Raw genomic sequence first — 25,232 nt, 5'->3', positions numbered from 1 at the left:
AAACGTAATTGGAAAATGTGCACAGCGTCCTTAGAATCAAGCCTCTCCAACTCATCAGTTCAAGGATAGATCAGTCTTGAAGGTGTAGCAGGAAGTGGGGGAGAGGATATATTGTAGAATGGTTCCACTGAATAGTGCAACATTTATATAACTTAGAAAAAGAATGCATGAAAATATCACATCAAAATAAAATGAAAACTGACTCAAGAAGTACATAATGAGAATTCTACTATAGGCTTGACAGTCCTTGAATCACAAAATTGTCCAAAAATACATTAAATATTCTAATGAGAATAATAGCAAAACAATCAATGATCTCAGAGGATCAAGATGTGGCAGGAGGAAATAAATAAAACAAACAAACAAACAAAGCTGACAGAAGTACTTTCAGGGTGACCAGGGCTCTGTCAATTTTTGCATTTCTCTGTTTATAGTTGCTTTTTTATTCTGTTCAGCTCACCAGTATCTGTGTGTGTTTGTGTGTTTCAGAGGGGAATCTGTTTACAGCTACGGTGACAGACTTCCTGGCCATTGATGCGGTGATTTATCGCAGCCTTGGGGACAGCCCCGCTCTCCGCACCATCAAGCACGACTCCAAGTGGTTCAGAGGTACCAATACATGCCTGTGTGAATGCGCGTGCTTGCCAAGATGCGCTTGCATGTTTGTACTCTTAAGCGAGTCGCTCCCCTGCTGCAGTCTGTCCTGTGTTCAGAATCCACGCCCTCTGTTCTGTGGTCAGAGCTGGATAGGTTTGAGTGAGCGTCCACGTTACTCAGGAGGCTGATGGATGTGTCAGCAGCTGAGGTTTGACTCAGCAGACTGATTGCGGGACACAAAATCCCTCCGCATCAAGTTCGATGTTACCGTTAACACGTGTTGCAGAAAGTCCTGGCTGAATTATTACCAGAATCAGCATGAAAGTCGTGTCTCAGAAATGCCAGTGAGACATAATTCTCTTATTATTTGCTGTGAAATCCCCTTTCAGCATGTAATGAAATTAGGCCTGGCTGGTGCCTCTGTGCCCCTGCCCTCATGTTACTCCAGCGTTGTGGGAATTAATGCTGCATTCACAAACGGGGATGTTTTTGGATGCGTAATTTCTCATGAACCATCTATGCGTTCTTTCTCCACAACAACACAGAGCCCTACTTTGTGAGTGCTGTGGAGTGGGGACCTCACATCTACTTCTTCTTCAGAGAAATAGCCATGGAGTTCAACTACTTGGAAAAGGTATAAAAGAAAATCAGATGAAAATGTATTTCCTCTTTTGTGTCTGAATTTTTCATGCAGGGGAGGGAGCTGTCTTTTCATCGCACACTTTAAAAGGACGTCTGTGGAATATATGAATGCATTGTTTAGAATACAAACATGAAAGGTGAAGCTGAACCAGCAGTATTGTTTACATTTGAGCGTCAACACTTTTACTCACTGCCACAATGACCTTTTATTTTCACTTGTTTGCATGCATATCTGATCTAACAAAACACAGAACATGATTCTGTTACCCTGAAAAAGATGTGACTGTTATAGTCTTAATGCTATTTCCTGTACTGATACATCTTTATTAAGAAGTAATTTCTTTCTTTAAAGCGCATTTAAAAAGCATGTGAAGTGCCAAATCTAATAAATGAGCAATTCACATTCTGGGGGATGTGTTTACAGAAGGTTTCTGGCTTTGACGTGTTTACAGAGAGCAGAGTAAATGGATGCTCAAACAGCGACAGAATTGGGTGTTCAAAGAACCAATTTTGGGATTCACTGACATTTTCATGAATAATTGATGCTGATTTTAGTGTTATTAAACAATGATCTGTCAAAACAGGGTTATCACATTGCAAATAGCATGCAAACGACTTAGCACATCGGAGCCGAAGAGCTTTTGAATGTCTCCTTTTGGAGATAAAATGCAAACACCCCCAGCTTATCACTGGGGTTCGAGGGTTTTATCTATATTGTGAAGTCCCATCACAAAGCCAGCTATGGCCTGACTTTCACAGGTGGTGGTGTCGCGCGTTGCTCGCGTGTGCAAACGCGATCAGGGTGGCTCGCAGCGCGTCCTGGAGAAGCAGTGGACATCATTCCTCAAGGCCCGGCTCAACTGCTCCATTCCCGGAGATTCCCACTTTTATTTCAACTTGCTGCACTCCACCAGCCCCGTCATCAGGATGCACGGCAGGGACATCATCCTGGGCGTGTTCTCCACACCAGCAAACAGGTACAACACGCACATACAGTATAACCCCCCCTCTCATAGATTTGTGCCCAGTTTTTTCCCATTTAGCTTTTCAGAAAAGATAACACAATTTAATAATTTAAGAAGAATTTTAACTGCAAGAGTGAGGCTTTTACCCATTTCACAGTTACTTTGACAACGTGCTGCATCTCATTTGTTCATATTTTTTAACTTCTCAGCATTCTTCCAAACTTTTTGGAACATATCCTTGCTGATTCAGTAAAAATACTGTGTGTGTTTATTTTAGATTTGTTTTTATATTTTGTCTTATGATGCAGGTTGATATAACTTAAACCATTTCCATTAATAGATAACTCTCTGTGTTGTGTATTTAGCTTAAAGTGAATATATTTCTGTCCATATCAACTTCAGCATCACTTGCTACGTACAGTTATGTTTTGTTGCACTGAGGCACTATTTCCATTTTAATGGAAATGGAAACGAGCAATAAAAGAAAACTTGTTCAGGGCTCCACTGACAAACAATGTTATCCCTTGAGAAGAGACCCTTCTGTGACGAGCCATGTCTGACACATTTTATTTCTGTCTTTTAGTCATTCTTTTTCTTCCTGGTGAGAAAGAAGGCTTTACTTCCCACTGCTTGAATAGTCACGTTTTTGGTAATGCAAATTTATGTCTGACAGACACGATTTCAAAAACTAATTACTTGTGGACATTGTTTGCATCAAACTTAGCATGGGGTTAGTGCATTTTATTTAAACATCTAACTATGGGGATTGGAACTGCTCCAGATTTTAGGAAGCTTTGTGTTTTATCAGCATCTTGAAGAAAGTTGCATATCAGGTTAATGAAAGGGGAAAAATCTGAAGAGTGAATATAGCATCTTATCTAACCTAGACTCTGTTAGAGCTTTGCTTACTTGATATAATTAGTAACTGAAATCACAGAAAATGGGTAAGGAAAACAGCTTCAATATTCAAGAGCAGCTGGATCCACATGAATAAAAACACATTTTAGCCTCCTTCAAACAGAGACCAAGGCAGATCCCCCTGTGTGTAGCTGCATTCACATGGTGCACCTTGAAATTTTATTGAACCGCTGTTGTTTGTTCGTTCATCTATGTAGCTAAAAACAGCTGTAAGAAAAAACAGCAAATCTTCCCACAGGCCCCAACAGAGTTCCAGAAAAATCTCAGTGGCGATGTCAAGGTGCAGAGGTCAAGATAGGAAGTGGGTGTGGTGGAGGGTCAAAGTCGAGAGGAATTTAAGCCACATAGAGCAACATGGAGACTGAGGGGAATTTAAAGGCTCAAATACAATACAAGCAGTAAACCAGAGGAACTGTTTAGCAGAGGAAACAAGGGAATGTGAGACGATATTATTTATGTACACCTCATGATAAGCTATTTATAATCTAAATGTAGAGCTATGCTTTAATTGCAGCAACACTAATGCACACAGATGAATTAATTTCTGCTTATTCTTTGATGCTCTCAATACTTATTCCCCCCTACACCCTTTGCTCTTTCATTACAGAGTAATCTCTTTGCCACGCATTTTTTTGGTATATTTACACAAATCACTTCACATGCCGTCATGCTAAACCTAGTGTGGTCCCTGTTAAAGATGTAGAAACTTTTTGTTTCCCTGCAGTAAAAATATTGTTTGCCACTAGATACTGAGCTGAATGAGGATTGTAATGGAGGTTAAAAAACTGAGTTTTTCCAGAGCTCAGTGTGAGAGATCTGCAGCACAGAGCAAAGTGGTATGTTTGGATCACCATAACAACCATATGACTCTTAACATGCCAGCTGGTGTTTGGGAATGATGTGAGAAAAAGCCTTTTCTGTACTTGGATCACAAAAGTAAGCATGTGGAATTCAAGCAATTCATGAACTCTAAGTGGAGGCATGTGTATCAGTCAGCTGAAACCAAAAATGCTTTTACTGCCTTGCCAAGTACGACTCTGTTCTAAAATTTGGGTCTAACTGTGAGAAAATTAAGGGGATTTTGTGGACCATCAAGTGTTGAGTCTTTGAAGTTCGTGTGAAGTTATTTTGTCAGTGCCTCTATTCACCTTAGTGTCTACAGTAGAGCAGAGACAATGAGACATAATTCACAGTGTTATGATATAACATAACAAGGTACATTACTTTTTGGGAATGTTGCCATCTTGTTTGTTTATTTCTTTTTTATATAAAAACATCAACTAACGTTCTAGCAACAATTTTAGAATACCCCAAGTGATGCAATAAAAGCCGAATCACTTGTACCATAAGAAACTCCATAAATGTCACTAATTCAAATAAAATGTCTTGTAGAGTTATGGTTGCTGGAAAACCTGCCAAGCTTTTTTTATTATTATCCCAGCATATTAATGTGTGCATGTTTTTTGGAATATAAACAAAAAACATCTTCCAATACATCATTTAATAGCAAATCTTTTGCATCTTTGCTACTGACATTAGAAGAAGAAAGAAAAAAAATTGATAGAAAAGTAAAAGTTGAAGATATTGAATAGTAAAAGATGTGGTGTGAACAAAAAGGAAGATGAGAAGTACGATAAGTCCAAGGACAGGGAAGTCGGTAATGGACAACACGTGTGCCTCCCACTCCCTGAAGCCTAAAACTGTTTCATCAGCTGCATCTTATCTGCGTGTTTGGAAGAATACGCTGCGGGAGATTGGGCCGCTACCTGCAGAGTCAGATGGATGCCTCACATATGCAGACTCATACACAAATAAGCACATTTTCGAAAACAATTAAAACAGTTCCCTGATAAAAGCTTTTACTTCTCTGCACAAAGGATGGGAGGACCACCTGAACACACACAAACAGTCAACCCATGCTCGGGTAAGCTGCCCTTGGGTCTTGTTTTAAATAACCGCCAGGCAAGTCAGAAATGGAGGTTCTCAGGGAAAAGGTACGGATACGTAAAGGTGGAGGAAAATGAGCAGGAATTATCGGAGAGAACGTGTGAGGCGAGCTGCAAAAACTCCTCATAGGCCCCTTGTGGCCCGCTGCGGCACACCGGCAAAGTGCTTGCCAGACAAATTGCCTTGGCTGGCAGAGTGTAGTGGAAACAGCATGAAGCAAGACCTTGGAGGAAGGTAATAGCTGTTCACTCCTGCCACTTGGCTCACTGCAACATCCACCAGTCCTCACCGTGGTATGGGAGTGACGAAATGAAGTCAACGATTTATTGTTCTACATTCTGCGGGAGCTCAACTCCTCCTGTGCCCACACTCTCCAGGGGTTATTTTACCACCACATACCAGCTGCATTCACTGCATGTTTTTTGGCCTCTTTTTTCCAAAATATACCATCGAGATTTTGAGTACGAGAGCAACATCGAAGAAAAACAAAAAAGTTTTCAGCTTAGTATTAGCTGGTTTTTGTTCTGCCAGTTGAAAATGTCATTTGCATTGACTGACGTGGGCTCTTTGGGCTTAATAGAGCTGTATAATTTCCCTCGCATTGTAAATGAAATCGTGTGTACCCTGAAAGCAGGACGCCGTCTCTGGCTTTCCATGTGGAGAATTCTGCGTGACAGCCGGATGTCCCTCTGGGAAAAAACACAGCAGCAACGAGGAGAAGGAGGAGAACAGGTTTATGATGCCATGAAGAATGTGGCACTGGGGAGATTGCACAGATGTGCAGGGTAAACCTCCTGCACCCCCCCGGGCCCACAAACAGACTAGGCAAAGGAATACATAATAAGGTCACAAGCTGCAGTTACAGAAACTGGTACTGGAGAATGATGCTCCATGTGTCCGACTGGAAACAAGTCTCACAAGAGAAATATGCTTTTTACTAAAATATTTCTCATCAGCTTTTGCCCTTCGTTGGGTCCTCAGGTCTGTGGACCCAAAAAGCAGGTCAAGGCACCAGTGGTAAACATTCAAGGAAAACATCTTTAATTAAAATATTAAATTATGACTCATAATTTTAATATAGGCTTTTGTGCAGTTTGTGTGTTAGGTGAGATCATGTTTCTTGCACTTTTTCACTGTTTACAACTCATCTATCAAATTATAGAAGTTTTTTTTTTTTTTACTGTGGTAGCTAATAAACTATGAACAATGAACAAACATGAAACTTTGCACCCCCACTCTGACTCTTCAGAATCTGCAAAGATCAAGATGATCTTTGCAGGAAGTGGACCCATGAATGAAATTCTGCTTAGGCCCCAACACAACCTTGGGCTGGCCCCGCCTCTACATTTATCTGAATAACAAATGATAGTTGGTAGTTTTGAACTCATGAGTTGAAAAATTTTTTGTTTTAATGGACATTATTAAATATAGTATCACCTACTGTGCTTGACCAATTTGAGCTGTTTTGGATATGTATCCTTCCTGGAGATAATTGATTTAGCAGATCTTCATTTTAATTTCATTGAGGAACGTGGAAAATAACTAGCTGCATCCTATAATTAAAGGATTAGATTAAAGATCTCCTGACTGTTATTATTCTTATTTTTCTCACTTATCTCTGGAACCCATCTTGTGACTGATAACATGAGCAATTTCATGCTGTCTGAGAGTTTTTAAACAATAGGGCTGCTCTTTCAAACAGACGGCATATGCATCCAGCCTGCAAAACTTTATCTCAAAATAAAAACAAAGAACGTTGAAGAACCACAGAGGGGGGGAATCAACAAAAGAAATAACTGAAGGGAAGCAGAAGAAAGAATCTAAAGCATGACTGAGTAGCACAAGTGAGAGAAACTACTTTGGAAATGAGAATAATAAAAGACAGTTGTGAGAGGAAAACAGCTCGAGGCCTTTTGGCTTTCTTCCGTTAGATTTAGAGTCATGCACAGGGCAAAGCCAGTGACCTGCAAGCAGAGTGATGGGAGGTTGGTGAGGGTAGAGAAAGCTGGCAGAGCTGGCAGACATATCGCATATAACATCTGGTGCCTTCCGTCCTTGGAGAGAAGCTGCATCGGACACATTTAAAGGACTGTGAAAAAGTATTTGCCCTCTCACAGACTTCTGTTTTTCTTTTTTTGTCACACTTAAAATGTTTCTGGTCATTAAGTATTTTTTATATCAGTAAAAAAAAACCCAGAGTAAATACAAAAATTTAGTATTCAGATAATTGTTTCATTTATCACAGGAATAAAGATATCCATGTCATCCTGACTCGATGTGAAAATGTAATTTGCTCCTGCGCTTTATAACTAGGTGACAACAGCTGCAGTCAGGTTTTTCCAAAAAGTCATTTTTGCATCTCTATGGTAATTTCAGCATGCTATTTTTTTCATGATTTGTAATTCAGCCATATTGGAGATTTTTTGAGAATAACCATCCTGTTTAAGGTCATGCCACAGCATCTCAGTCAGTCTTGTTTGTTGGCATTCACAGATGGATTTACTGGAGTGCTTTGAATCACTGTCCTGCTGCATAAGCCAAGTGTGCTTCAGCTTAAGTTCACAAATAGACATCATCTTTCAGGATTTTGTGTGAAAGAGTAGAATTTATTTCTCCAGGTTCCGTATGAAGTCCACATCTTAAAGGAGCAAAGCACTCCATACCAGCAGATGGCTACCACCATGTTGGACTGTCTGCGTGATGATCATTTGCTTTTTTTTTCAGCTCTATGCTACCTTTTTGTGATACTAAAATTTGATTTGATGATCTAAAACACAGGTGTCAAACTGCAGTTCTGGAGGGCCACTGCCCTGCAACTTTTAGATGTGCCTCTTCTGGACAACACCTGAATAGAATACTTAGGTCATTAGCAGGTCTCTACACAAGGAGGAGGTAATTAAGCCATTTCATTCCAGTGTTTTGTACCTGTGGCACATCTTAAAACTGCAGGATAGTGGCTCTTGAGGACTGGAGTTTGACACCCCTGATCTAAAAACATCAGTGTGGCAAACAAGCAAATCAATCAACACCTGTGCAAGTTACTGCACAGGTGTTGCTAGGTAGCCAAAGAGTAAGTGAGTTAGTTGATGCTCTAACCTTATCTGCCTACAACCCCCAGAGTGCTGTGCAGGTCTGGCTCGGACGATCAATATTCTATCATATGTGTTTTTATTGATACTGGTCACATGTCTATCAAGATAGATGTATTTCTATTGCCTCACCCTATTAAGGGGGTAAATGCTTTTCCCCATCACTCCATGACTACTACTTCGCTGCTCTAGCCAGGCTTCAGTCATATTCCTGCTTGTAAATGATAAATACGGAGGGGTGACCGCTTGACCCGATCAAATAGCACGTCGTGAGAGCACGGTTCCCAGCTGCAGCCAGAAAATCCAGCCCACAAACGCAGCTCCTCCACCCACTCCTGGAAATCAGCTCAGAACATAAACCAAGAGGGACTAAAAATCAACAGCTGGACATTTATTTTAAAATAAAAGTCAGAAAAAGGAACAAACAGCTGAAACTCATGCAGCAGCGGATAACAAGTGGTTCAGTCTCTGTGGATATTTCTAAAGTAGTTCGAAGATTTCTCTCCATGTACGTAGTTACTCATTGATGAGGACACTTTCAGAACAGAGTGGAGCAGCAAGCATGATGTTTTCTTTGTTTCTTTAAACTCATCTCTTATCTCATCCTGACAGCTCTTCCCTCTTTTCTCAGTGTGCCTAAAACGCACAAATGTAGCATCAGGCTCAGCAGAGACAGCCTGACTGTTTGGGCGCCTCTGAGTTTGTTGTAAATGTCTCTGTGTGTTTATTTGCACGGGGGCACACCGGACACTTCTCTGAGCGGCCGGGTTCATGAGCGGTTAAACAGCCTCTGAGGTACACCAGGCTTTTTACTGGAATGTTTTTGTGGGTTCATTTCCTTTATGAGAATCCTTCCCTCCTCCTTCTTGTGGGGAACTGAATTTTGAGTGACTCATTTCCTATTGTAGCTTTATATTCCAGGAATTTCCGCCAGGATCTTTTCTCGGACCTAAAATAGCTTTTCTATCTGCCGAATATCTATATACGATGGCCCAGAGCTGATAGGGTCTCTCCTTTCTTTATTCTCAGTGTGTATCAGTCATTATTTCCTTTATACTCCGCTGTAGGCTCCCAAAAAATAAAAAGCAGAGTTCGTCATCTTAGCTGGGCTCCGAATTCTTTTACAGTGTATACATCTGAGTTTATTTTTATTTTCAGTTTTTTTTAGTGTGGGTTTAATCCTCTTTCTTTCCTTTTTATGTTATTTTTTTCTCTCTGCTACCTTGTTGGAGAGTAGAGCCGGCTTGACACCGGCTGACAGTCATTTTGTGTCAGCTCAAAGTGCTTCATCTGCCTCTGTCTCACCATCCCGTCTCCTTCTCTGCAGCATACCGGGTTCGGCTGTGTGCGCTTTTGACATGGAGCAGTTGGCTGCTGTGTTTGATGGAAGGTTTAAGGAGCAGAAATCTCCGGAGTCTATTTGGACGCCTGTTCCAGATGAACTCATCCCAAAGCCAAGGTGAAGCCAGATGGCAGTGCTCAATGCATGCACCTGTGCTTTCAGATTGTTATCAACAAGCTGGGAGAATGACGATGCTGTTCTGAAACATGATTCTACTGCAAAAAGTGTCTTTTTACAGAGCTTTGCAAAAGTGTTCCCACCTAGTGTATATTTTCACGTTTTGTCAGTTTGGAAAAGGGGAGGGCGGTCAGACTCCAGCAATGAAGGGCTGGTGCCCTGCAACTATTAGATCTGTTCCTGGTCCAACACACCTGAATTAAATGGCTAAATCACATCTTCAGCAGGTAGTCACCTTTTCCTAAGTCCTGCCAATGACCTAATTATTTCAGTGAGGTGTGTTGGAACAGAAAAACATCTAAGATTTGTCGGACTCTGGTCTTTGAGAACTGGACTTTGACACCTGCGCGTTAAAGAAACAAAGTTGAGTGTATATAACTGGGTTTTTATTGAGTAGACCAACACAAAGTCCTTCACCGCAGTGAAGAAAAAAGGAAATATGATTACAAATAAAACACCAAATAGTGCTGTATGAATAGGTATTTAACACTTTCAATCTGACTGCCCTTTGTTAAATTTAATCTTAGTACCAGTGCAGGTGTTCTGTGAAGGAATTTTGAGAACATTAACGATCAAACAGCCTGATGAAGACCAAGAAAAGCAGCAGACTAGTTGGGAAGAAATCTGTGGTGAAGACAAATGCAGGGTTCAGTTAGAAAACAATATTCTCAGCTTTGAACATTTTACAGAGCACTGTGCAGCCATCAGGAAAACAGGAATTATGGCTGCCCTTTCCACTTAAGCGACAAAAAGCGTACACTGGATCGATTGTGGCTTGTTTTTTTTTCCGCTTCACAATTTGTTGCTACTTTGTTTTGGCCACCAAATTAAATATGTTGAAGTTTGTGAGTGTACTAAAACAAAATGTGAAGAAGTACATGGGGCGTGGATACTTTTGCATGTCACTGTACCATTTGTGGCATTTTCACAGTCAGGCATTCATTACATGACGTAAGTGTCCTCTGAGTTTTGCAGACATTTGTTTTAGGTTTTAGTAAAAAATAAGGGAGAAACATATTGATAAATGTTGGAAACTAAAGAGTAAATAAGGAAAACTCTGTTTTCATGGGAGTTTTTCCAACAGTAGCGATGCTATTAAAATATTTCTACGTGAATGTGAGTCACTCAGACAGTCTAGACTGTCCTTTTAATAATATATCATTACGAAGACGTGAGTGGTTTGATGTTGTCAGATAAATTCGCTCCCCTCTTTTTGATGTGCTCCATCTTGTTGTCTCCAGACCTGGTGGCTGTGCCGTTCAAGGATCCAAGTTTAATTCCTCCAACTCGTTCCCCGATGAGATGCTGAACTTCGTCAAGACACATCCCCTGATGGACGAAGCGGTCCCATCACTCGGACAAAGACCTTGGATTGTGAGGACCATGGTCAGGTGAGAACTTGGTGAAAAACTGGCTTGGCTGTTTTGCTTCCTATTTCACAGATAATTAGATATAAATTGTACATGACGTTATGAAGTGGTAGGTTGGTATATTTTCAGGACATTAGATATGCAATAAAATGAAGAACATAACCATTATTACCTGGCCTGATTTTTAATATATCCTAATTAAACACAACCATCCACAAGCTGTCGGATCCAGAAATCTGGAATTCATGGAAATCACTGATTCGTTTCCTGCTTCATAATTTTTTTGCTGGACAATTATAACATGATTTTTCAGATGTTTATGTTTATATTCTCTGTTTTTTTTCTGCACCTTTATCTTTTCTTTACCTCAAACAAACTTCTGCCAAATCGTATTTGCCTCAATGTCTATCTTTATCTTTGAATCAGGGTCCATTCAGTTTTTGACTAATATAACCACTTAGCTCAGATGTTTGATTCTGAGCTAAGTGATCATATCCATGGGTCTCCTCTGCCTTTTTCTTTATCAAATCATATCACTGGATTATGTTTACATGCATCACAATATTATTAAACTTTTAAAGATCCTGTCATATTGTTCCACCTGTTTGCCATTCCAAATTTTGCCACTGAAACTTTTTAAGATTTTTAATAGAAATATGGATGGCTGAATAGACGGCGTATGGGTGGTGAAAGAAAGATCTGTTATGTTTGGGTTGATGAACAAACAAATGAATGGATGACTTTTGTTGAACACCCATTTATAGAGAAAAATCAGTAGAACTTATACATATTTGAAATACTTTCAAACTTTATGTATATCAATATTTTGTATTGTGTTTTACAGAGTAGATGTCAAGGAAACACAGATGAATGCACAATGAGACATGAATGAGCTGCATCATTGCTGTCAGTGCATATGATAATAGTCCCCATTCTTTTAGATATTTTCCTGCTCTATCACAACTGATTCAAATCCCCGAATTACCTCCTCAGCATGTCACCAATCTCTGCAGGGGCCTGGTAATCAAGTATCTATTTGATTCAGGTGTGTTGAATCAGGGAAAGATCTAAAAATCCGCAGGAGCCCATCTCTTGATGGCTGACTTTGGACAACACTGAGCTATAGTGTCATCTATAAAAATTAATGGATGCTTGTTGTGTAATGCTCCACTCATTACCTTATAGATGGAGTCCACCATCCACCAGGGTATTATGGAGACAGAGGTGTATTGAGAATATTATAAAATATTGCACAATGTGGCTTCTATTCCCATCTATTCACTCACTCAGTCAGGAGTGTGTGTAGCTTCTCTGTGCTCTGCTATTGTTTCTTTTTAAATCAACTCACTTGACTGAAATTATTAATGACTGAAATGTCTGGTTTAATTAGTTGATTATTCAAATTTAATAAGAAGTTTCTACTGTGGATTTCACTTCATTCTCCAGCTGCTCAAGAGAAATGACATATTTTGATTTCACTTCACGCGGCTCTGTACGTTTCACTTTAGCCAATCTGTTTTAATGGACTTGAATCATACAGTGGCCTCCAGGAGTTTCTTGACAACACTTTTAGCTTTCATAAGTGGAAGGTCTTGAATGAGTTGCTTCACTCTGTGCCATTAATGCAGCACCGACTCTCTCTTGTGGTTCAGGTACCAGTTGAATAAGATTGTGGTGGATACAGAAGCCGGGCCATACAGAAACCGCACCGTCCTCTTCCTTGGGTCAAGCAGAGGAACCATTCTCAAGTTTCTCATTATGCCAAACCAAGACAACACGGTGACCAGCAGCAACATCTTTCTGGAGGAACTGGAAGGATTTAACCCTGACAAGTAAGACCACAGAATAGCATGGGGGATACTATTCGTTATGAATCACAATTTTGATTGATAGTCTTTGTTTTTTGAAAACTTTGACCTGCCAATACTATTTTTAGACGACAAATAATAACACCTTATGTTAGTGATCAGTCTTCATAGAAAATTGTATTTGTTATTAAATACAATTTTGTTTCCCCCAACTTTCTTTTTGAAAAACTTGACTATTGCTTGAAAGAGCTTTTGAGTCATTTTCCCCACATCAGAGTTTTATTGTTAGCGTGACCTGATTGCAAAAATATCAGATTGTTGAAGATCCAACCAGGCAGTCTGCTTGGGTCAAGCAGAAAATTAGTGGATTATACTTACCACAAAATTTCTCAATGAATCAGAAGCTAAAATTAAAGAATGGAGATATAAAAAAAATACTTGAGAAAGTAAAATAGATTCAAAAAAGTGGAAAACTATTCACATATTCTGATTTAGATAGCTTATCCATTTCATTTGTGTATTATAAATCAAAAAGCATAAATATATCACAAGAAGATATTTTTTATGTATGCTGAAGGTCATTAGTTTGGGCATTTTCTAATCAATTCCCATAATTCAAGGAGAAGGCTTTTGAACAAACAAAACCAGCAGAGTGATATATTTTAATATAAAACTGTCTAAATACAGAGATTAAGATCTTGCTTTAAAACAGCTTAGTCATGCGAACAAACCCACAATGTTTTCTTGACAAGTTTACAATTAAATTTACCTCAAATTTCATTTCAAACTGGTAACAAGCTAAAGTAATGGTTCCAGTGCTTATCTAGTGCTGGTGCCAGTTTTCAACTGGTTCTGCAAGACAATAATTGTGCTTTTCCACCACCTGGGGGACGAGTTGTAGACACATCATAAAGTCATTGTAAGCATTTCCATCAGTTATTGTTTGATCCTCCCTGTTCTGTGTTTCTGTGAAGGAGCATGGTACATAGACACAGCTATACAAAACAAATTATTTTATTCATCCCAATATTACAGTAAAAGAAAACCCTTTTCCACAATCACTAGCTTAATTTCAAATTTCAGTTCTAAACAACAAGTGACTGAATGCTTCACAATCCTAATCAGCTGGTCCTTTATTCACATTTGCAGCACTGAAATGCAGAGTTAGTTCATGGATTCAGTGGAATATAATCAGCTGTGAGCTCAGCTGTAAACAGGACATTGACCCACTTAAACTTCAGCATAGACAATATGAAGAACTGTGGGAAGATAAGAGAGTGTTATTTTGGTGCTAATGCAATTTTGATGCAATTTTCAAAGGTGTTTTTTGATTGAAATTTGACAGATCAAACCAAACTGAACTCTGAAGTCTTAAACATTGTGCTCAAAATGTTTTGATTGTCTGTCGTATCCTTTATCTCCTGGTGAAAGCATTTTTCTCTTAGTCCAGAAGCAAAGTTATGCTGGTATAACAACCAGTTTTTGGATCCAGAGCTTTTAAAATTAGAAACGCAAAGAACTGGTTTGGTAGAAAAGGCCTCAAAATGGTAATTTTAAACATTTTAATGTTGGTGCCCTACTTCAAAGGTGCTTTTGATTTAATTGATGCTCAACAATATCTAATTAACACTGTGTCAGGAAGATAAAGTATACAGTGAGAAAAGTTAAAAATGGTGCACTTCCTGAAGATCTGCGCTTCGTACTTTTTGTCTGGGTGAGGGTTTGGGTTAGCAGGAACCCTTCCAGCAAAACCCCCAATCTAGATGCAATTCAACATCAGTTCACAGTTGTGACTGCTAACTATTTTAAGATTTTATAGGTAGTTTACCATAATGAACATGATGTATTCAGTAAGGGGCTGGGCAATAAGTTAAATTTTTTTTTAATATCTATTTGATGGCACTGCACCATCATCAGACAATATTCTTCCAATATTCTTCCTTTAAAGAAAGAAATATTAGGTATATTTTTATTCAGCTGCTCCTAATGACTGCTGACTTGTGCTCAGTTTGATTTCCTCAGATAAAAAGTTCAAAATTCATGTAGAATATGACCACTACTAATAAATGTGTTCATTTGAATGTGCCCACTAAGATATAAATCACTCTGCAGTGTCTGAGACAATCCAATAACATACAAGAAGGAGAACTATGGTAATTAGATGAGACTTGAATTAGAGCCTAATAATCATTATCACAGAATCTGACTGTCCTCTAATGAGGTTGAGACAAACTGTTATGGGCAAACATTAGAAAATAATGAAAGAGACGTGAAAATCCAATCATCCTTGATCTTGACCAAAGTTATTGCCAGGAAGGCAGACCCTCAGTCTTCAGTTTGAATTGAATCCTATTCCTTATCTGCATCTTAACAAAAGACTGGATTGAACAGGGCCTCTTGTGCTTCTGTAATTAGCATTTTGCACAAGGCGCACAGCTTTGAGACTTCACTTGATCTAGATCATTACGTAGTGAACACTGGATGCATTTTCTTTTCACTCCTTTTTCTGTTTTGTTCTTCGCTGAAATGCAGTGTTCCAGTGGGGAGAGGGGATAATTGTCACACAGATGCATGCAGCTTTGGATGGTGATTATCTTTCACTAAGGATAATTAGAGGCATTTAAAAAGAAAGTAGATGTTTCTAAACAATTTCTGTTGTGGTAATTGGGAATATTTCTTGAACTGACTGGCTAAAAACAGACTTTTTTTTTTCTTTGACTCCTTTCTCATCTCTTTTAACTCATGCTTGTGATTTCTGTCACAAATTTGACAAAATGAAGGGCAGTGATTGGTAGAGAAATGTGAGGGAGACAGTTTGACAAAAGCTGGTGAGGCCTGGAGCCAGTGTGTTAGGAATAATTTGGTGTGCATGGTGAGCTCACCGGGAGGTTGCTGACAGTCCAGCTATCACAGCAGGCGTCAGTCTAATCAGACTACAGCTGCATCTTCCTCTAGGCCTTCATCACCCTAACCTGTTCATCAAAAACTGAAACAAAAGACCTCTAGAGACTCACAAGAGATTTGAGATCTCTGGTCTTCAAGCTTTGACCTGCTAATATTAACTTTAGCTGCTTAGATTTGGTCAAAATGTTTTTTTTTTCCTAGACTACTAGAGAGATGCCCCTTTTAAGACAGGATGATCATCATCTTTTGCTTTTTTAAAAAGACAAAGGATTTGGAGTGACAGTCATCTAAAAATAATTTCGCACCTTCTATTACCGATTAAGTTTAGCATCACAAACTGTAAACAGCAACAGTCTTCATGTTTTTTTCTTAAAGAGTGAAGATACTCAGTTTTATTTAAAAGATTTCCAAAAGATTTCCAGATCTTCAAAACTTCAGCATTTAGGAGGTTGAAAGCTTAAAAAGCTAAGAAAGAGAACTTTGTTGGTACACATTGAGCCTCCCAAGTATTCTGCTGTAGTCGGCTCCAGGTCAGTCTTTCCTTTGCCAATTTCACAAACCGTTAAATTGTCAAACCACTGATCAGAGCACTGATAGGAAAAAAGATAGGATTTCTGAGTTTCCAACCCACTGATCATTGTTAAAGGCTGAGCAAGCTGAAAATCTTCCCATTCCAATCAAAAGTCAATTTCTCTGTGCATCTCTTAAAAAAAGGAAAAAGTGTGATAAGCCCCAGATTACACAAAATGTCACTTGCCATTACTAATTGCAACTTTACCACAAAAACAGCAAAAACTTTTGAGATGCTGTTTTCCAAAACAGAGCCATTACCCATTTAAAGACACAATGACAGATAAAAATAAAAGCACAAAATGACACTTTGACTTAAAATAGCAGAAAAATTTTAGGTGCTTGTTCAATTTTTTGACCCAAACACACTGGCTTCCTCTACAAAGGTAACATGTTTTAGGTATACTGCAACCTTCCTAAAGTCTGCTGTCAGACAGATCTATATTCTCAAATGCACCATGCATCTCCTGCTATTTACTTCCCTCACCTGATCTTACTTCTTTAATGTCTCTTTGCTCAAGGCTTCTTTACTTTTTCTCTCCCTCCTCATTTCCCTGCATTTCATGATTCTGGCTGTGAAGAATGACTCACAACTTGGCCTTAGCAGAATGATATATTCTTCTTAATGACTGTGGGCCATCCACAATCTTATTACCATAAACCATCTAGATATAACTAATGCATGGATGCACATGTGCATAATATGGTGTAAATCTGCTGCATGAAGGCAGGTTGTTGCCAGCTCTTGTGACTCTAAGTGCCAATTAGAGGTGATTTGGATCCTGGCCGCTGTTTTTGAAGGCCAGTCGACCCCTTGAAGTTCCACAATCAGCCTGTTTGGGTTGGCATTTTAACATCAGGCACTTGTCGCTCTCGCTTTTATTACAGTTTTTTTTATTTATAGAGCACTTTTGGCTTGTTTGTGTTTCACAATGAGTCAAGAGAGACATTTTTGCCCTGTTGCTATGCTCAGATCAAGGTCAATAATGTCAATAATGCGCGGTCGCGAGCTAGTAATTGAAATTGGTTAATGCAAATTCTTTATGTTTTGTGTGTTTCTGCCCGTTTCTGTGATGCAGGTGTGCTGAGGACTCTATACAAGCCAGGCAGCTGCTGTCTCTCACTCTGGACCGGGCGAGCCACACACTGCTCCTCGCTTTTCCCTCCTGTGTGGTCAGAGTGCCGGTGGCCCGATGCCAGCTCTATTCCCGATGCATGAAGTAAGCTTGCGAAGCATAAAGCACAAACCATACCTTAAATGGGCAGTGAGGTAGAAAACGAAAGTTGGTGACCTTGGAGGGACCATCCAACATTTGTCTTTAAGGAGGGTGAAAAGTAGAGCTTTGTTAGCTGCAGCAGACGAGCTGTGCTGCAGTAAAAGAGAAGCTCAGATTGAAATAATCTCTGGTCTTAATAAAAGGAATAATACCTAATTATTTCTGAAAACTGAATAGAGTCCCATTTAAATGATTGAGGTGGTGGGATTGTAAAATATTCAATAAAGGCTTTTAGTTTTGAAACTTTTAAGACCCATTGGATGTGTTTTATCCCAATAATATTGAGATTTTGGTGCAAAAATGATTGAAGGGCAAGTTGCAGGAGTGGCTTTAGATGTTCTTTACTGGCAAATAGTAGAGTGGATTGATTGAGTGATTCATAAGTTTGGTGACCATGGCCATACCACAATCATATTTCTTAATGGTTTTTTGACTCCCTTCACAGTGTTCAGCAGAAGTAATGAACAGTAGAGGATTTAAAAACCAAAGGGTTTTTTAAAGTGACCCATCTCAACAAAAGATCACTGACGATTACCACACAGCTATAGTCTGAAAATGTATTTTCATAACAAACACTACTCTCCCAAATCACAACTCTTCAGTTTTGTCGTTTGCAATTGGGGTTGTGTGGCGTTAGCCGTTTTAATTGGAGAAACAAAAACTTCAGGCATGACATTATCACTCATTATCTCTCTTCACATAATACCATAGCAAAACAAGGCAAAATTTTATTCAGCCATGTTCAAAGGAATTTTGGGGAAATGTAAAGAGTTGCTTGTATTTCTGTAAATAGCTGCAGTCTGAGTCTAAGGCATGACTTGGAAGATGAAACTGATTCCATTGCTTCTGATCACTTGATGTTAAAAGATTATAATTTCCTGGTTCCTGTGTGCAATTACACTGGAGCAGTTATACTTTACATTAATATAACATCTGTTTATGATCTTGTGTTTTTTTTTTGTTTGCGAAAATGTTCATGAATAAATCAGTCAAGACTCATGCAGTAAAAGACTTTAATACAGGGGTTTTCTTGAGAAATCCTGAGCTTAGTCAGATCTACGTTTGAGCAGAACTTACTAATAATTATCAGACACAGAAGAACTTCCTCTGCTGTTCTTCAAATCAGCATTGGCATTACGATGTATACACAATCAGAGAGCTGTCATGGAAAATGAGCATATCTTTCACAAGTTACTAAGTCACAGCCTTCCTTAAAATTGTTCAAACACATTTTTTTGACTGTGCTCATATTTGTAAGATGATTGCAACTAAAACTAAAGCCGTCTTATTTTTCTGCACTTTATGCTACACTGCTACACAATGCTAGCCTATGCTATTTTGAGTGTAGCTTCACTTCTATTTTAATGAACAACATCAAAACAAAAAGGTAAAACGATTGGCACTCTTCTCTGATCATGCCCAACTTTCTTCTGACAGTCATTAAAGTTCAATAATGTGTTGAAACATTAATTATTCAAAGGAAGTCATAAACAACTCAAAGGAAAAAAATGGTGATTTTGGAAAATATGGAGAAGTTCACCTTTTCATTTATTAGTGGCATGACTGTTATGAGTTTTTTTAAATTGATAGTTTTCTTTTTTCTTTTAACCACTATGCTCAAAACATGACGTGTAATCAAGAGGAAAACCCAAAATGATTGACCCAGGCCATTTGGACAGCTTTCTTTTGTTATGGTTAATTTCACTCCTAATACACAAGATGCATAAATGCGATGTAATGACGTTCCACCTGCTTACACCCATGCAATCAGAGCAACACAGGAAACACTCCTCTCTTCACGAGACCTGTGGCTGCGGCCTGCTGGGGTCCTCCAACCACACTAACACAAACCAGTGCACACCCCAGCAGCACATGTGTTCACTGGAGCAGGTGAGTCATGCAGGCGTGTAATCCAGACCACATTTGGAAACCACTCGTATGCTCCCTGAGGTGTGTTTAGCATGTGTGCTTATTATATTTGCGTATCAGGGTTCTTTTTTTGTGCATCAGTAGGTTCAGGATTTTTTAGTCACGTTTCAGTGGTTCATGCTCTATTTTTTTTTTTTTTAACCCATTAGCCGTGATTTTAAGTATTTCTTTAGCTCCCCCTCAATTAAGTTGTAATTGTTCAGTTAAACCTTTTTTCAGTATTTAGAAGAAGTTGAGCCCGCACAGAACATGCAATTTAGACTTTTACAGTCTGACCTATTTGAGGTCCATAGAATGTTAATATAGATTAACATCAGAGGATTTAAATGTTTTATAATTAGTGACTGGTCTGTAATCCACTCTGCAATACTTTACAAGAGAGAATATTAGTTTTTCAAACAATTTTATTGGGCAGTGGTTACTGTTACCAGGAAAATTTTGTTACTCATCACTACTAAATGCTGCTTGTGGCATTTGATGTACTGTACTGCAGGGTGGAATGTTTTTACTTTTTGTGTTTGTATGTCAAACATTGAAAAATAGTCTTTGTATTTAAAAGCCCAAATATGGTCAAGCATAATGGATCAGATTTGATTTAAGCCTTGACGTCTTCAGTGTTTGTGGATGCGCAACACTAAACCTTACATAAATAATCTAAAAAAAAATGCAATGAAATTACAAAATAATTTAGTTAGGTTTAATTGATTTTAATTCGACTTGGTGGATTGTTTAAAGGAGCAAAGCAATTGAATCAAGTAGTTATAAGTCATTCAGTTCCCTTTTAACAAGGGACAAAACTCCCAGATTCAGTGCTGGAGGCTGAAAGGACAGGAAAGGGAGAATGACAAACTCAGATGTTCTGGTTGTGGGAACGTTTTTGGGGGGGAAACAAAACCCATGAGAATCTGTAGGTATTTAGATCAACATCTCCATCATTAGGAAAGAGACAAACATAAACACAGGATTACTCAGCCAGCTGGATTTACTGTGAAAATAAAAACACTAAAAACACTGACCCATGGCAAACGTCCAGATTTCCTTTGGAGGTGGAAACGATTTTGCGAAGATGATTGTGCACTCTGTTTTGTTATTTTAAACTTATAACACTGCCATTAAAAACTTTTCCAGCAATAAAATACTGCACTTTTTTATTTACGTCATTAAAGTATTGCTTATTACTTATGGTTTATTGTCATAATAAACATTGTAACCTTAGCAGTACACTTAAAATGTCCTCTACAGGCTGTAGATGGAGAATTTAGTGGCAGTCAGCATCTCTACTGCATTTGTGCAGCATAGAGAGCTGTGAGAGCCTTTTTCTGCTTTGTGAAGAAATCTATTCAAATATTGCTGAAAGGCCAACCAGGTATTGCTGACTCAGGTTACATTCATTTTCACTGGATGACGGCCTGATTGACAGTTGGGAAACGTTTCAGTTTTACACCAAAACCAATCAAAGCCAAATATAAATCCATGTTTAACTTAATGGAGCCTCTGTTCGTAGCAATAGAACAGTTATTTATTGTTCTTTATTAGTCTTTCAAACACATAAGTGTCCTTTATAGCTTTGGTTACCCTGAAACTAACTTTTTCACCAAAATGTTAAAATTGAATGATTGTATTTGATGTTTTTTGTAGGCAAATACATAAAACAGGTTTGTATTTTTAACTGACCTTAAACAGAAGACACTTAAATTTTATATTGCAGAGAAGAAAAGCATATATGCGTTTTCAATGAAGTGTATATAAATATGATGTTATCCCTATAAGTAAAAATGTTGTACTAACTACACTAATTAGTGAACTGTGAGCCTTCATGTTTGAGATGACTATCCCTTTAAGTTGCTCTCATCAAGTAGATCAGAGACTAACTTTGAGGCCTCCTTAAGGGAACCCAGTTTAATCTTTGAGGTTGAGGTAATTAATTTTCCTCCGCTTTTCCTTCAGGAACTGCATCGCCTCCAGGGACCCATACTGCGGGTGGACAAGAGGAAGCACCTGCTCCTTTCTCAGACCTGGAACCAGGTGGGACGCTTTTCCTTTGTGGCTACACATCCATGCAAACACTCCAAATACTTCTATTTCCTGTCTGCTCTGTGACACTGTTTCTTTATCCTCTTTTGAAGTTGTACATGGTTTATTACCACTTTCTGTTTTCTTTCCCTTTGATTCTAAAGATTTGTTTTTGTGTCGATTTATTTCATTATTAGTCATCCCGTGGTTATTTCTGCCTTCTGAGAGCAGAACTGGCACCCTTAGAGATATTTCATGCATTATTTATCTACACTGGGAGTTTTACATTTGATTCTAGTCTTTAAAGTAATTTTTTTTTCTCCCTGTCTCATCTATGACATAGTCTTATTTTAGTGTACTTATGGCTCATCCTAAATGTTGCTTTTTTTGTGTTTACCTATTGAGCTGTCACAAAACATTGCGTAGGCGTCAGAGATGTCGGGTTTGTATACTAGAGTGAGACCCGTCGCTGTTCCTGCTGCACTTGTCTGTCTTCACGGCTCACCTCCAGTCTTGATCGTTTCCCTCCACTGAAATCAAATCTCTCATAGATCAAGCTGCTTATTGAGTTAGACTTTCCAACACAAGTGTAGTGCCAGCTGAACAGACAACATAGGCCTTAAATACCACCTCGGGTAGGCTGCTTATACTATTAAAGGCTTCTGTGTTTGTCTTGATTAGATTTACCAAGGGCGGTCAACTTTGCAATCGAATACATATCGAGTTTCTGAGAAGCTCCTTTTTGTGGAATAATGCAACCTTTCTCAGGTAGCCATCGTCAGACAGTATCATGCGACTAGAGATTGTGATATGGAAAACCACCAAGGAAGCTTTGTATTTTTAATAGTAATTTTAAAACCATTAGCTTTATGAATTCATTTGTACTTTTATAATTGTGCTTTCTTGATTCTAGCATAAAATCAAACTAAGTATGTAATATGGTACACAGGTTCTGTCAGAAGTTTACCATTAACAAACCATTGACATGAATGTCATATTAGGCTATGTGCTTCTAATGATTTATTTGAACTATTAATTTGCAATGTTTTAGCACAATTCTGGCCAAATTTAACATTATTCTTTAAAGAATTGGTATACATTATTTAAACTTGTACTTCTTTTCCTCAGCTTTTAAACATAGGTCATTTATTTTCAATGGGGTTGCACCAGAGTATTTGGAGAAACTTTATGTTAGCCAGCTTTATCCATTTCAAAAGTGGATTGATGTGTGGTTGGGAGCACTGCCTTGCTGGAACTATCATTTCTGTACAAGTTTCAAAATGCTGAATGTTTTATGTGAGGTGAAGTACAAGATCTTAGATTTACTACTTGGCTAGTTAGTGGGTCGTGCAGTGGGACTTACGAAAGAGGATTTATCCAAACACTGTAATAGTGAAAGATACATGTATGTCATTAAGCCTATGCATCTTATTTTGAGCATGTGAATGAGTTGAAATTGTAACATCAAACTTGTTGCATCCGATATAAAAAAAAATGAGGTGGTGTGCTTGACCGATAACGAGTGACCACAGGCATGTAGTGACTTGTGGAATAACGGCAATGTGTGCATCCCATATACAGAGCCTGATCACCAGTAAAGTCATCTGGTATGCGGTTCTCCATCTTGGGATCCTTACTCCCCTTTTCTCTCTTTCTGATTGCCATGATCAAAGGCCCCTAATGTCACAAAGTCTTAAGAAAAGGGGAAAATAAATCGACATTCATGTCCTTGAGGACCTAATGTGAATGTCTGACTGAAGAGTACTTTCCAATTTGTTCCACTTTTGTTGAAGGAAAGTGTACCTTTCATGACGTTCATGATCCTTTTCAGCTTGAATTTTTAACATCTATGTTCTCCTGCCAGCACACTTATACTTTTAAATATGGTGCAAAGTAAAAGTATACAGATGTTCTGTCCGGAAATTATAATAATTACTTGATATATTATTTTTCTTTTGTAAGAATGCAATAAAGGTAATCAGCACCTCAGCTTTGGACACCATGTTGCAACACTTTCAACAGCATGTGCCATGGAAATCATGTGGTCTTTATTATATCTTATTTTGAAGGCTTTAAATGATGAAGTAGTGTACCTGGACAAATGTACAAGATGTAAAAAAGCAACATTGTCAGTCTATATGTAGTCTAGCAGAGAGTATGAGGCGGTCAGCTGAACTCAAGACATTATTCTTTGTTATGATATCTGCCATGCGTCTACCGCATATTTAAACTCATTTATCAATGTATTTCAGTGGCATTAAAAGGCCAAATAGTTACTGTACAGCAAGGTTTTCCAATTGTAAAATCAAACTTTCAAAGGCAATCTAGTAGTCTCATTTGCTCTCATTCTTTAGATGTTGTGTGCGGTTAATATATTTGCTTTCCATGGAGCCAGAAACAAAACAACAATCTGACATCTTGAAAGAAATGTCATAATCTAGATTGTATAGGAAAGTGCAACGTTAGGATTTTCACCAATTATGCATTGAAGGTAAAAGAAATTCTGAAATATGAAAAGTTATTAAGACATATGTTTAAGATTTGGGGGAATGCACTCTTGCCATGAATTATATTAACTCGTGCCAAGACATTGTTCCTGCTGCTAAACTCCACAGTGAACCACTGCTCAGGCTTTGGACAGCGTCAGGTCCACTGCTCCTTCCTGTTTTTGGTCTTTATGAAAGCCAACTTGATGGTCTGTTGCCCGAGGCTCCGATTTAATGCAATTACAGAATGTTATCGACGACCCCATCTACCACTAAGGAAGAATCTGAACATACCCCCCTATATCTTTCAATCATGCTTTATTGTGAATGTTAGAGGGAAAGGTACTGTAATCACCACTCAGACTGCAGACATATCAGAATGTGTTTAAATCTTAGTACAGACTTTGTGTAATGTTGTTTGCAACTCACCTCATTGTTTTGTTTGAGACGCTCTGTTGATATTCTTCCTTTCAGCTTCACCTGACAAATTGAAGCCCCTTTTCCGCTGATTCTTCTCTATAAAGCCTGAATTCTGCTCAATACTTTTGTCACTTTTGATTTTTAAATGTCACTGTGTGTTGCACACTTTGTTTTGCAGCTGAAGCGTAGGAACCCGAAGTATCTGTAGAAAACTAATCAGAATGGCATTTCAAACCAATTTCAAAGGTCATTCTGATACTCCTGCCTACCTGCTTCTTTTCTAGACTAAAGTCTAAAGTGAAATCTGTTTAGACATTTGTTTGTAATGTTTTTTTCAGTGGTATTTGTGTGTGATGATAATACTGCATTGTTATGGTTGTTTACATTGATTACTAATCACCAAACAGTTCAGGTACAGCGTCTTGCAAAAGTAATCATACACTAAACTTTCCCCTTTTTGTCACAATGCAGTCTCAGAACCCATATATTCTATTTAGTTTTATGCAACAGACCAACACAAAGCAGCTCATTTATATAAATTGGAAGATAACGGTTTAGAAATAAAATTTGGAAAACTGTGACCAATCCTTTTCAGTTTGATAACCCTAATTAAAATCCTGTTGAAGTAATTGTTTTTAAAGGTCAGACATAAAATTGTAGAGATGTTCAAAGCAGCTGAAAGTTATAGAGCAACAAAATACGAGTTTAGCATCTACAAAGATACAGCCATTCGCCTAAACTTTCTTTTTAAATATTTTGTTCAGTAAAAAGTTAGAAA

General features: G+C 38.4%; 1 protein-coding gene across 1 annotated transcript in view; it reads left to right on the top strand.

Moving 5' to 3' along the window:
* Positions 1-25,232, top strand: part of sema6b (semaphorin 6B) — a 172,679-nt gene that overhangs the window by 107,398 nt on the left and 40,049 nt on the right. The window contains exons 8-15 of the mRNA XM_005795735.2: positions 490-609; positions 1,143-1,231; positions 1,999-2,216; positions 9,486-9,617; positions 10,919-11,068; positions 12,700-12,879; positions 17,409-17,549; positions 21,483-21,560. Coding sequence (XP_005795792.1) covers positions 490-609; positions 1,143-1,231; positions 1,999-2,216; positions 9,486-9,617; positions 10,919-11,068; positions 12,700-12,879; positions 17,409-17,549; positions 21,483-21,560 — 1,108 coding nt within the window. The remainder of the gene's footprint in view (positions 1-489; positions 610-1,142; positions 1,232-1,998; positions 2,217-9,485; positions 9,618-10,918; positions 11,069-12,699; positions 12,880-17,408; positions 17,550-21,482; positions 21,561-25,232) is intronic.

The sequence above is a fragment of the Xiphophorus maculatus genome, chromosome 9 (assembly GCF_002775205.1).
Source record: "Xiphophorus maculatus strain JP 163 A chromosome 9, X_maculatus-5.0-male, whole genome shotgun sequence".
Classification (NCBI taxonomy): domain Eukaryota; kingdom Metazoa; phylum Chordata; class Actinopteri; order Cyprinodontiformes; family Poeciliidae; genus Xiphophorus; species Xiphophorus maculatus.
The sequence above is the reverse complement of the archived record's forward strand: the minus strand, read 5'-3'. Positions and strand labels throughout refer to the sequence as shown.